This window comes from Bufo gargarizans, chromosome 4 (genome assembly GCF_014858855.1).
Source record: "Bufo gargarizans isolate SCDJY-AF-19 chromosome 4, ASM1485885v1, whole genome shotgun sequence".
Taxonomy (NCBI): domain Eukaryota; kingdom Metazoa; phylum Chordata; class Amphibia; order Anura; family Bufonidae; genus Bufo; species Bufo gargarizans.
This window is the reverse complement of record NC_058083.1, coordinates 163,702,728-163,716,064: the sequence shown is the minus strand read 5'-3', so window position 1 is coordinate 163,716,064 and position 13,337 is coordinate 163,702,728. Positions and strand designations below refer to the sequence as shown.

Sequence of the window (13,337 nt, the reverse complement as noted above, 5' to 3'; positions counted from 1 at the left end):
TTTATGTCAAAGTCCTCAGCTCTGCCACATGACCGTCACTCTGACTCTCCAACTGAGATAGCCTCTTATGTGTGGACAGGAAGTCAGCTTCTCCATTTATTCTTAAGGAAGCCTTTGTATTAGTCTCATAGGAATGAATAGAGAAACTGCCCTCCTGTTCACTCATAAGATGATGTCTCAGTTGGAGAGTCAGAGTGTTGGTCACATGACACAAATTAGGGCCAGAAGGAAGCAAATAACTCACAAATACAGCCTTGATAAAAAAAATGCTACCTTCCCTGTACTTATAGGAAAAAAAAAACACATTTTACTATAATAGAGAACCAGAATGAAGGGGAGAACTAACAAATATAGCCAACAGTAAGAAGTGTGCCTTTCACTACAATTTGCATCATGTAATAGGTCAGAGAATAAACATTTTTGTGGGAGTGCTTCTTAAAGCTTGTTCTGTGCCATGTGTTACAATTTTGAAAATAAAGGCATGTCTTAGAAAATCACAATATGTTCCATATTTGGCACAAAATACTGATATACATATATAACACTTATAACAAATGAGAATATGTCATAAATTGGTGTAACTGTACAGATATCTGCTTCCTTAACTTTGCCTTGGCTCAAGATATTCGGAGATGAGTAACTCAAAAAATGTGCATTTTGATTACATTTGCAAATTTTTAGAAATTCAGATTCTTTCAAAGAAATTAGTAGAGAGGTAAAGGTGGACACATTTGAATTATGTAGAATATGACATCTTAATTTATGGATATATCATGAATGTTTTTTTATGTATTTCACTCATTTTAGGACGTTCAATTTACTGACATCGACTACATGGAAAATAGAAAGGATTTCACTTATGACAAAGAAAAATTTGCAGATCTTCCAAACTTTTCTAAAAACCTGCATGCCAATGGTCAAAAATATATCATCATATTGGTGAGTTTAAAGGGGAAGTATATATTACCTTAGATTTTGGGTGTTTTTTTTTTTCAAAATTCCATTCAAATTCATCAGCATATATTCTAGTTACTGAGTTTGCCCATCAGGACAATCCCGTTATTCTGCCTGTTTAAACCATATTGACTTTATAGAAGGGGAGGTCCTACATTTTGGACAGCTCTCTATTAGCCACAGGGGAGATCCACCAATAAAGTACAGTGGATATATATGACATGCATTCATTTCAATACCACATATGAGCAGCCTGTCTCACAATCCCAGGCAAATCAGTTGTTTTCTGGGGCCTGTCTATTAGCAATTAGATTATTGAGCTTTGACCGTCATGATAAAGAGATTGTATGGTGAGACAGCCCTTCTATGGCAACCTGTATTCTTTGCTAAATGGATTATGAGCATGGAAACCCAGCAGTGAAGTAACCCTGAAGAAAAGAAAGAAATAAAGAAAAAAAAAAAGAAAATGAAAGGGTAACATAGTAACATAGTACATAAGGCCGAAAAAAGACATTTGTCCATCCAGTTCGGCCTGTCATCCTGAAAGTTGATCCAGAGGAAGGCAAAAAAAAAAAATATAAACTCTGTGCGGTAGAAGCCAATTTTCCCCACTTTAGGGGAATAAAAGATTCCTTCTTTCCTCCAGACTCAGAGGATGTCCCCTCGTCACAGTCACAGACCTGGGGATAAATAGATGATGGGAGAGATCTCTGTATTGACCCCTAATATATATATACATAGTTATTAGATCACCCCTTAGTTGTCTTTTTTCTAAAGGAAAGGAAGAGTTTTAATGCTAGGGGTAGACTGGCCATAGACCCTACAGGGAAATTTCTTGGTGGACCAAATCCATGGGGGCTGCACAAGCCCTACTCACAGCTGCTAGCCGGGTACATAATGATCTAATTATCTATAATTAACACTCGTAGCTGCAGATGCCCTCCTGAATTCAACTGTACTATTTCAACTTTCCTCAGATCAGGGATAGTGTTGAATACTGTGGTATGACTCCCTGCCCTGTTGTTTACCCTCATAGGCTACAGGCTACTATACAGTATGAGGCAATGTAGAAATAGTGCAGGGACATAGGCATCTCAGGCCATAGGCTGGAAAAGGCCTTGGATATGCACTCAAGTATTATATTTTTTTCTTCTTTCCTTGGCTACATGAGAATAATACTGGGGGCCAATATAACAGTAATTACTAGAGGAAGTCTAGGAAGCATGCTGAATGTATGGCTGGCTTGATGCTGTGGGCCACATCTCACCTTTTAAGAATCCTGATCCGTATCTTAATCAAAGAAAACTGGAGAAGGAGCAGGATAGAAAAATTGTAACTATTGATTGCCACTACAGAATGACACATACTGGGGCAGTATACTGGGCTACTCTGTGGCCTTTGGTTCTGCTAGGATAGTATTTTGTGTTGCTTTATAGTATTAGATGACCCTGCCTACATGTGTAGCCATGCCTTCTGTCAATTTGGACCCACCTACAACATGATGCCACTTTTAGGCTTTTTTCCAGGGCCACTTTAAATTCACAGTCCACCCCTGTTTAATGCTATTCAACTGTCCTGTAATATTTTCTGAATTATTCCTGATCCTAAAGTGATTTATTGAGTTTATAAAATATATTAGAAAAAATGTTGCTATTAAAGTGAAGGTTAAACTTTTGCAATGTAACCAATAAAGTAAAATATTTCATTGCAGGATCCTGCCATCTCCAATCAAAAACTAGTAGGTGATCTACCGTATGAAGCATATGAAAGAGGACAAGCCCTTGGTGTGTGGGTAAATGAATCTGATGGGCGAACCCCCCTTGTTGGAGAGGTATGTTTTATAAGATTCCAATCTTAGATAATAAATACTACTAATACTTTTGCTGCATTTTATCATTAACATCAAATTTCCATTCAATATAATAGGAAACATGAAGAATATGAAATGTCCCATTATGTGAGAATCATAAACATAATTATGGTTCCTGTTAAATTTTACTCCATAATTAAGTGATACCATAAACTACGTAGATCGAACAGCTTGGGACCCACCACAGATGAAATGTCCTGGGTTGAATTATCTCAACCAATTTGCCATACAAATTTTTTCTCACCTCACAGACCAGCTAATGTCCACCTTCCTGTCTGTACAGTACTTTATGTTCTTTATCCAATTTCTTATGTAACAGAACTGAGCCCCTCAAGACACTTTAAAGCCATGCAAGTGTTTATTGATCTACTGCTATAAAGGAGAAATATATTGTTGTCAACACCATGAATGAAAAGATCTTCTAATTGGGCCACCTGTAAATGCCAAAGCTAGCCATATACATTAGTCTTATGTCGGCCAAACCTTTGTGTAGGGAGACTGACTATTCCCAGATAGATGATGTCGTAGAGATAAGGATCAGGAAAATTAATATTTTTATCCAATGCTTTAGTTCTCCTGGGACATAAGCCGTCGCCTCGCCAGAAGGGTCTGGCAGTGGTTCTATCTTTAGAAGCCCACTACATGACATTGGCTTTAATGTAGTTAGTGCACATTCTAGACAAATAAGAAGAATTTGTCTCAGATTGGTGCAGTATCTAAAGTTAGCCATACGTATTAAATAGAAGTAATAAATTGTCCATATACTATTTACTGCATGCTAGCCAATGCAGTTGTTCAAATTGCTACCAAATGCAACCAAGCAATGGTTGAAAGATCTTTCTAAGAACATTGGGGAACATTTAGACATTTTGGATGTCAGTCTTAAAAGGCCCTGTGCTGGTGGTGGATTTCTGAAGTCATGTAGAGGCACAGGCCTCTACATAACTTCTGCATATCCACCGTTGATTCTAAATGTAAGACAGCTTCCTTGCTGCCTTACATTTAGACCATTTTCTTTACCTAAACCACGTGTAGAAAATGATGAATGAGACGGACCTGCCAGTCTGTCCCCTTCCCCGCTCACTCCACGGCCACCGGAGTGAGCGAGGAAGACGTTGCAGATTCTTCTGCAACATGGCTTGCAACGGAATCTGCGCCAGATTTATGCCACACAAGTGGTGTATATCTGGTCATAAATGACCCCTATTGTTTTAAAATAAAATCATGAACCATCTTATGTGAATGAATGATCTTTCATCCGACTATCGAAAATTTCAAACACAGCTGACTTCTTTTCAGAAATTGATTGTCTTCATACGTCGGCTAAAATGATCTGCGTCAAATTTCACCAAATAAATAATCATTTTAATTAAAATTGTACATTTTTATCATATTTAGGCTACATGCACACGACCGTTGTGTGTTTTGCAGTGTGCAAATTGCAGATACGCAAAACGCTGATGGCATCCTTGTGCTTTCTGCAATTTGCGGAATGCCACGGACAGCCATTGATATAACTGCCTGTTCAAGAATAGGGCATGTTATATTTTTTTTGCGGACCACGGAATGGAGCAACAGATGCGGACAGCACACGGAGTGCTGTCTGCATCTTTTGCGACCCCATTGAAGTGAAAGGGTCCGCACCCAAGCCGCAAAAACTGCGGCTCGGATGCGGACCAAAATAACGGCCGTGTGCATGAGGCCTTAGACTAAGTGGTATGGGTAACTTTATGTTTTTGTAAATTGCAATTCTGAAGGTTGGATACTCAAAAAATGTTCTATTTTAATTCAGAGAAATAAAATGGACTAGATTTTTTGTGTCCAATTGTGGGGCGATTGAATTTTCATATGGAGGAAAAATAATTTAGAAATGAACTTTTACAATTAGAGTAGTTAAATAATGGATTACCCTACTAGAAAAGAAGTATTCAAGCAAGGTCAAGATGCTTATCTAATGATACTGGCATTGAGGGTTATAACCAAATAGCAACAAATAGCTTATATTTAATCCAATAAAACTTACATAATAGACCTAAGTCTTATTTCAGTTTAAATAACTGTGTAACAAATTCTAAAGGTCCTTTTACCAGGACAGTTTTAGGGAAGGAGCATTGCTAGGAATGTTTGTAACTAATAACTGCCAACTATAAAGATGCCACCTATCACACCATGAACAAGCAAAAGGTTATTCATGGGGAGAAAGCATTGCTGGTGAGGTCACCTAAATTAATGTTTTGGGAAAGTGTGTTGACCTGTATAATTAGTGATCTCCTACCCAGAAACAATGAATCTATATGGAGGTGAGCAATCACAGAGCAAAGACAAATTCATAGGGTTTAAGTGAGAAATGAAGCAATAATGAAATGTGAGGTGAACAAATCTCCATCACTCCATAAGAATTTGTAATTTAAAACACAAGTTTGCGCTGTAAATGTTAGTGTTTCGAGGTTGGCTCATGTAACAAAAGTAGGATTTCATATGTGAGACCATCAAACATGTAATTATTTGTTGCATTTTAGGTCTGGCCTGGAGTTACTGTATTTCCTGATTATACTAATGAGGAGTGTACAAAGTGGTGGGTGAATGAATGCCTGGAATTTTATAAGCAAGTCAATTATGATGGAATTTGGATTGTAAGTAAAATATTTTTATATAAAAAAATTACATCATTCTATTACAAATAGATCACAGACAATACCTTTATGCACCGTACACTGAAACAAACTGATGTCTTTTTATTATGTCAAAGTAGTAACAAAACTAGCTACTGGTAGATTACACAAGATGCAGCGACCTTTTATTACAAATACAGATGTAGCCAAGTTCAAATTGCATGTGTACTTAAGATTGTGATATTCATTTGGCAGATCAGATTAAATAATATTTGCTTTGCTTATTCAATTATAAGCAACTGACTACTGCAGACTTAGGCTACTTTCACACTACGTGAATCTGCGTGTATCTGCACAGACGGATTCGCACCGATAAGGCAAACGCTTGTATACGTACAGAACGGATCCGTTTGCATTATTCTTAAAAAGAAAAAAGTCTAAGTCAAAACAGATCCGTCCTGACTTACATTGAAAGTCAATGGGGGACGGATCAGTTTTCAATTGCACCATATTGTGTCAGTGAAAATGGATCCGTCCCCATTGACTTACATTGTAAGTCAGGACCGATCCGTTTGGCTGCGCATAGTCAGGCGGACACCAAAACGCCGCCAGCAGCGTTTTAGTGTCCGCCTCCAGAGCGGAATGGAGACTGAACTGAGGCAAACTGATGCATTCTGAGAGGATCCTTATCCATCCAGAATGCATTGGAGTTGAACTGATCCACTTTGGGCCGCTAGTGAGAGCCCTGAATCGTATCTCACAAGCGGACCCAGAAACGCCAGTGTGAAAGTAGCCTTAGAAATAAATATTACAGAATAATTAATGCAACCCCCTGGTTCAAGAAAAAAATAAAATAATTAAAATAACATTAACTGGGAAATTAACAGAATGCATTCCTGTAGATCTTGTTTTCACCTTTTCAGCTGAAGGGCCACCTTCTGTCATCCAAGATGGCTGCACAGCTTCTCAGTAGTCCAAGAAATGTCCTGCTTGTACAGCCTTGCTTTTGGATTGGCCAGCACAGCTCACATGTCTTGAACTACCGAATGCACAGTTTGCATCAGGTAGTCTAAGGCCCCTTTCACACGGGCGAGTATTCCGCGCGGATGCGATGCGTGAGTTGATCGCATTGCACCCGCACTGAATACCGTCCCATTCATTTCTATGGGGCTGTTCACATGAGCGGTGATTTTCACGCATAACTTATGCGTTGCGTGAAAATCGCAGCATGCCCCTCTTTGTGCGTTGCGTTATTCCACGCAACGCAGGCCCCATAGAAGTGAATGGGGTTGCGTGAAAAGTGCGGAAGCGGTGCGATTTTCACGCACGGTTGCTAGGAGACGATCGGGATAGAGACCCGATCATTATTATTTTCCCTTATAACATGGTTATAAGGGAAAATAATAGCATTCTGAATACAGAATGCATAGTAAAATAGCGCTGGAGGGGTTAAAAAAAATAAAAAAAATATTTAACTCACCTTAGTCCACTTTTTCGCGTAGCCCGGCATCTCCTTCTGTCTCCTTTGCTGAACAGGACCTGGGGTGAGCATTAATTACATGAACAGGACCTGTGATGACGTCACTCCGGTCATCACATGATCGATCACATGATCTTTTACCATGGTGATGGATCATGTGATGACTGTGACGTCACCAAAGGTCCTTGTTGCTACAAAAAGCTAAGATCAAGACAGAAGGAGATGCCGGCTACGTGAGCAAGTGGACTAAGGTGAGTTAATTTTTTATTTATTTATTTTTAACCCCTCCAGCCCTATTGTACTATGCATTCTGTATTCAAAATGCTATTATTTTTCCTTATAACCATGTTATAAGGGAAAATAATACAATCTACAAAACACCGATCCCAAGCCCGAACATCTGTGAAAAGGGGCCTAAGAATTGAATTGACCATCTTGGATAGCAGAAGAAGACCCCAAAATCTGTGGATTTGCAACTGAAAAGATGAAAAGGAGGGCACCAGATAAGTATTCTTTTCATTCCCTACTCAATGTGATTATTATAATTTTTTTTTGAACTGGATGTTCAATTTTAGTGTCGAGCTAATCGAACTTCGGATCATAGAGCCGAAGTGAATTCTTTCAAAACTTTGTTTAAATGCTGTCCGGAGATGAATACGTTATTACCGAAGTCTCAATTTGGATCTGAAGTCAGCTTCAGTAAGAGGTACCAGTCGGTACTGAAGCCAACTTCGGATTCCTGTTTTAAAATGGTTTTCAAGTTTAAAAATCAGATGCCGAAGTTATTCACCAAAGTCTCATGATAACGAACTTCACTTCGCCGGAGGCCATGAATTTTAATGCTGTGCGGACACAAGTCTCCATACAGCATTAAAATGAAGTTTTGTGTGAATCAACTTTGGATCTATGATCCAAAGCTTGATTCGTTTAACACTAATTGCTTTAAATTCAGCCATACACTTGAGAAAAATGTCCAAACAAGCTCATTTGGCTGACAGCTTTCTCTCATGATTAACAGTGCACATGCATACTTAAAGAGGACCTTTCACAGATCCTGACATTTTGAACTATACAGACATGGAGAGCGGCGCCCGGGGATCTCACTGCACTTACTATTATCCCTGGGCGCCACTCCATTCTCCCGTTCTCGCCTGTGAGCTCTGCGCTGCGATTGGCCAGCGCTACAGCAGAACAAGGGCAGACTCCGCCTACCATAACTTAGTGACCGAAATCTCCGCCTACTATAACTTAGTGACCGAAGATACCGGAAGGCATAGCGGGAGAATGGAGTGGCGCCCAGGGCTAATAGTAAGTGCAGTGAGATCCCCGGGCGCCGCTCTCCATGTCTGTATACTTAGTTCACAATGTCAGGATCGGTGAAAGGTCCTCTTTAACATGGCCAAGCATGCATGCGCTGGGAGTGGGAGTGGGGAGAAAGTTGCTGCTTGATACCTCTGGTGCTGGCTTTTCTCTTCTCCTTGACCCCCAACATCAGCTGTCAGGAGAGATTCATGAGGCCCTCATACACATCAGATGGTCTGCTTATTCAGTCTCAATTGTTTGATTCAGCCACCATACATTTAGGTCTAGTTCACATGATCGTTTTACTTGCGAGTGTACGGGACGTTTTTTTGTGTTCCGTATACGGTCCATATACGGAACCATTCATTATAATGGTTCCTCATTAAAAACGGAATGTGTTCCGTAAGCATTCTTTTTCTGTATTTCCGTTTTTCCATTCCATTGAAAGATAGAACATGTCCTATTATTGCCCACAAATCACGTTCCGTGGCTCCATTCAAGTCAATGGGTCCGCAAAAACAAATGAACACATACGGAAAGGCATCCGTATGTCTTCTGTATCCTTTCCGTTTTTGTGGAACCATCTATTGAAAATGTTATGCCGTGCCCAATTTTTTCTATGTAATTACTGTACACTGTATGTGGCATACGGAAAAACAGAACGGAAAAACGGAAAGGAAACGGACCGCAAAAAACTATAAAAGCCATACGTTTGTGTGAACTAGGCCTTATTGTGTAGGGCCAACTTAAAGTTGGCTGCACTAACTGATTTTAGCAGGATCAGCCTAATAATATAGGGACAGCCTAATAGTATACCACTGTCTGTCGTTGAGGAGAAAAATAATGCGTTGGAAGAACAACCTGGAATTCAACATGCTCCGATACATACAGTATGTATATTGCTCCACAGGGACAAAATTACATACTAGAGGTCTTCCTACTGAGATAGAGATGTATCATTAGCCTACCTAAGCATGGATGCCTATGACACAGATCAGAGGAACATCTATGCCAGGGATCAGCAACCTTCATCACTCCAGCTGCTGTGAAACTACAACTCCCAGCATGCACATTTTTTCTTAATTGTTCTTGTAACTCCCGTAGAAGTGAAAGGTGGATTCTGGGAGTTGTAGTTTCAGAACAGCTAGAGTTCTGAAGGTTGTCGATCCCCGATCTATGCCATAAACAGAAAGACAATAATTATCTTATGTGAATGAACCTTATAATTTTCACTATGATTTTGACTCTAAAAGTTTGCAGTACTATGGACATTTATGAGCTCATATGTATTTGAGAATAATCTTAACAATATGTTAACAGGATATGAATGAGGTCTCCAGCTTTGTCAAAGGATCACAAAAGGGATGTTCTTCTGGCAATTTGAACTATCCTCCATACACACCTGGTAAGACATTTAAAATAAGGGTCCCCTTACACACAAAGATAAATTAGGAAAATGCGTGTGACTATATAAGCAAGTCATTAAAGGCTCTTACTAGAGATGATCAAATCAATTCTAAACTAATTAAATTCAACCTGAATTTTCCAAAATTGTGGGAATTTGGACCAAGTCTGAATCAGATTTTTTGCTCATTCGATTTTTGGCAAATTTCTCAGCCAGCTTCGTAGCTCAGAAGACAGGAAAAAAGGAGGACGGCTTCACACAGAAATACACACTGGTGGGCATTTGCTTCCAAAATGTGAAAATTTTTAGAGCATTTTGTATTACTAGTAGCCATGTATTTACCCATTTCTATATATATATATATATATATATATATATATATATATAAAAAAAATCACCCATAATAAAAATGCCTCCACATAACTTATTATCAAATATACTTAATATTAAATCATTATTAAAAACATAAATAATACATAAAAATTAATTGGCTACAACCAGAAATCCAAATGAGGGCATGGAGGGCTCCGCAACATCAGCTATGCCGAATCCATGTCATAGGTGAATCGAATGCACAATAAGGCCGAACACAAGCATTATTCATATAAGGCTCAAAATATGAAGACCCAATTCAGTAACTTATCATCGTGTTCAAAAAAGAAGCAGACATACATGGATTACCAACAGATATGGCGACACTTCCTCCAAACGCTGTTTCGCCCTAAGGCTTCTTTGGGGGTAGCTTTAGAAAAAGAAGCCTTAGGGCAAAACGGCGTTGGGAGGAAGGCACCGCCATATCTGAAAATATCCGAATGAGCGCTACATAAGTGAACACACATATGTTAATGTCATAAGAAACAGTGGCTTGTTATGCACAAACATCCCAAAATTATGCCTTAACTGGGGGCAGAATGCGAGCCCATATTTATACACGCGATTGTATACATTGTCTGAAGAAACAGGCTTGTTCTGATTGAGCCTGGAAAAATCTTCCTTTTTAAGGAGCAAAGGAAGATTTTTAAGGAGCAATACAGTGTGTATGAATAAAAGGTAGGGTAATAGTGGTATGTGGCTGCAATAGTAGCGGAAACAATAGTAGCACAGCATGGAACAGACAAGATGTGCATGCAGCTGTTTAAGGGAATAGCAGTAATAACTAGGAATGAGCGGACCCGTGGATGTTCGGGTCGCCAGGTTCGGCAGAATTTCGGGTCAAAGATCGGGTTCGGGACCCGAACTTGACCCAAACTCGAACCCGAACCCGAATACCATAGAAATCAATGGAGACCTGAACTTTGGTGCACTAAAATGGCTGTAAAATAGTCGTAGTAAGGGCTAGAGGGCTGCAAAAGGAAGCAAAATGGGGGTAAGAGCAGGACAGATGCCCTGCAAACAAATGTGGATAGGGAAATTACTTAAAATAACATAGAATAGAAAAAATATAAAATAATAATCTTGAACTAGGAGGTGGGGGTCAAAGTGGAGTAGGAGGTTGAGGAGGTGGTGGACTTGGCAGTGTAGGTAAAAGTGGTGGTGGAGGTAGCCAACACTGTATTTATATATTTTTTCTCCTTTATTATTTTTTTTATTATTTATAAACTTGGGAAGACCCCAAAACATTTGGAAATAGAAAAAAGAATGTAAACAAAAAGTACTCTGGAGTATAACAATGGCTGGGTGTGGCCGGTATACTTGTCTGCTCAGCACAAGGCATGGACAAGTCCTGTGGGATCCATGCCTGGTTCATTTTAATGAACGTAAGCTTGTCCACGTTGGCTGTGGACAGGCGGCTGTGCTTGTCTGTTATTACCCCCCCTGCAGTGCCAAACACACGTTCGGACAATACAATTGGCGTAAAGGGCAAGCTCAGGCCATGTACCCAATTTGGAGACCCAGAAGTTGAATTGGGCAGACCCATCAGTCAGTACGTGTAGGCATGTGCTCACGTACTGTTCCACCATGTTGCTGAAATGCTGCCTCCTGCTAAGATGTTCCGTATCAGCTGGTTGTGCTGGTTGTTGTGGCGACGTGGCATGCTGACAAAGCTTTTCCACATTTTGGCCATGCTAATTCTCCCTTCTGAGGTGCTGGCGGTGTGCCAGCTGCATTGGCGACTACTTTCTCTTTCTTCTCTGCCTTCGCCTTGTGCTTCCACTGAACCCCCACTGTCAGGTTTGAATGCCATCATCAGGTTGTCTACCAGTGTGCGCTTGTACTCGCGCATCTTTCGATCATGCTCCAGTGATTGAATTAAGGACAGTGCGTTGTCCTTGTAGCTGGGATCCAGCAGGGTGGCCACCCAGTAATCAGCACTGGTTAGAATGTGGGCAACTTGGCGGTCATTGCGCAGGCACTGCAGCATGTAGTCGTTCATGTGTGCCAGGTTGCCAAGAGGCAACAACAAGCTGTCCTCTGTGGGTGGTGTATCGTCTGTGTCCTCTGCAACCCACCAGCCATGCTCCATTGATGCCCATAAGCTGCTTTGGGTTGCCACCCTGCTGTGAACACGGTTCCTCCTTCTCATAGTCCCACTCCTCATCTTCATCCTGCAGAACTGTGCCCTGGCTGGACAGGTGTGTGCCTATCCTCTGTTGGTGCAAGAACCCACCCTCTGAGCCACTTGTGAATGACTGGCCTGATAACCCTGGAAATGATCCCTTTTCCTATTCCTCTTCCCCCTGTTCCACATCCTTTTCCATCATCGCCTGTAGTGTTTTTTTTCAAGGAGACCTAGATAGTAACGCTGAGAACTGCGTCATCGGCACTGGCCATGTTGTTGGAGTACTCAAAACAGTGCAACATGGCACACACATCCCGCATGGAGGCCCACTCGTTGGTGGTGAAGTCGTGCTGTTCCGCAGAGTTACTCACCTGTGCGTGCTGCTGCTCGCACAGTCTCTCCAGCAAGTGCAAGGTGGAGTTCCACCTTGTGGGTACGTTGCATTTGAGGCAGTGAGCGGGAAGGCCGAAGTTAGTCTGCATCGCAAACAGGTGAGCAGCAGCAGGGTGAGAATGCCAAAAGCGCGCACAGATGGCCCACACTTTCTGCAGCAGCTCTGACATATTGGGGTATTTTTTCAGGAACCTCCGCATCACCAAATTCAGCACATGCACCAGGCAAGAAATGTGCGTCAAACTGGCTAGCCCCAGAGCTGCTACGAGATTTTGCCCATTATCGCACACCACCAGGCCAGGCTTGAGGCTCAGTGGCACTAACCACTCATCGGTCTGTTGTTCCATGCCCATCCACAGCTCCTGCGCGGTGTGTTTTTTTTCCCCCCAAACAGATTAGTTTCAAAACAGCCTGCTGTCATTTCCCCCTGGCTGTGCTGAAGTTGGTGGTGAAGGTGTTACGCTGAAAGAATGAGGAGAAGGTAGAGGAGGAAGCTGAACAACAATTAAACTTCCATGGGTACTACACTCTGTACCGGAGGCAACCATCTCCTTCTCCTCCTCGTCCTCCTCTTCATCGTCCAATTCGCACTAAGAAGACGAACTAAGGGTGATCTGGCTATCACCCTATGTAATGTCTTCCCCCATTTCCAACTCTTCCACATGCAAAGCGTCGTCCTTAATAGTGAGCAGTGAGCGTTTGAGTAGACACAGAAGTGGGATGGTTACACTGATAATAGCGTTATTGCCGCTTACTATCTGTGTTGATTCCTCAAAGTTTCCTAAAAACTCACAGAGGTGAGACATCCATGCCCACTCCTT

The 13,337-nt window shown here is 41.1% G+C and overlaps 1 protein-coding gene across 3 annotated transcripts in view; it reads left to right on the top strand.

Moving 5' to 3' along the window:
* The window catches only part of SI (sucrase-isomaltase), a 360,959-nt gene that overhangs the window by 155,263 nt on the left and 192,359 nt on the right, over positions 1-13,337 (top strand). For all 3 annotated transcript variants that reach the window (XM_044289835.1, XM_044289836.1, XM_044289837.1), the window contains 4 exons: positions 808-939; positions 2,666-2,785; positions 5,344-5,457; positions 9,539-9,623. In XM_044289835.1, coding sequence (XP_044145770.1) covers positions 808-939; positions 2,666-2,785; positions 5,344-5,457; positions 9,539-9,623 — 451 coding nt within the window. The remainder of the gene's footprint in view (positions 1-807; positions 940-2,665; positions 2,786-5,343; positions 5,458-9,538; positions 9,624-13,337) is intronic.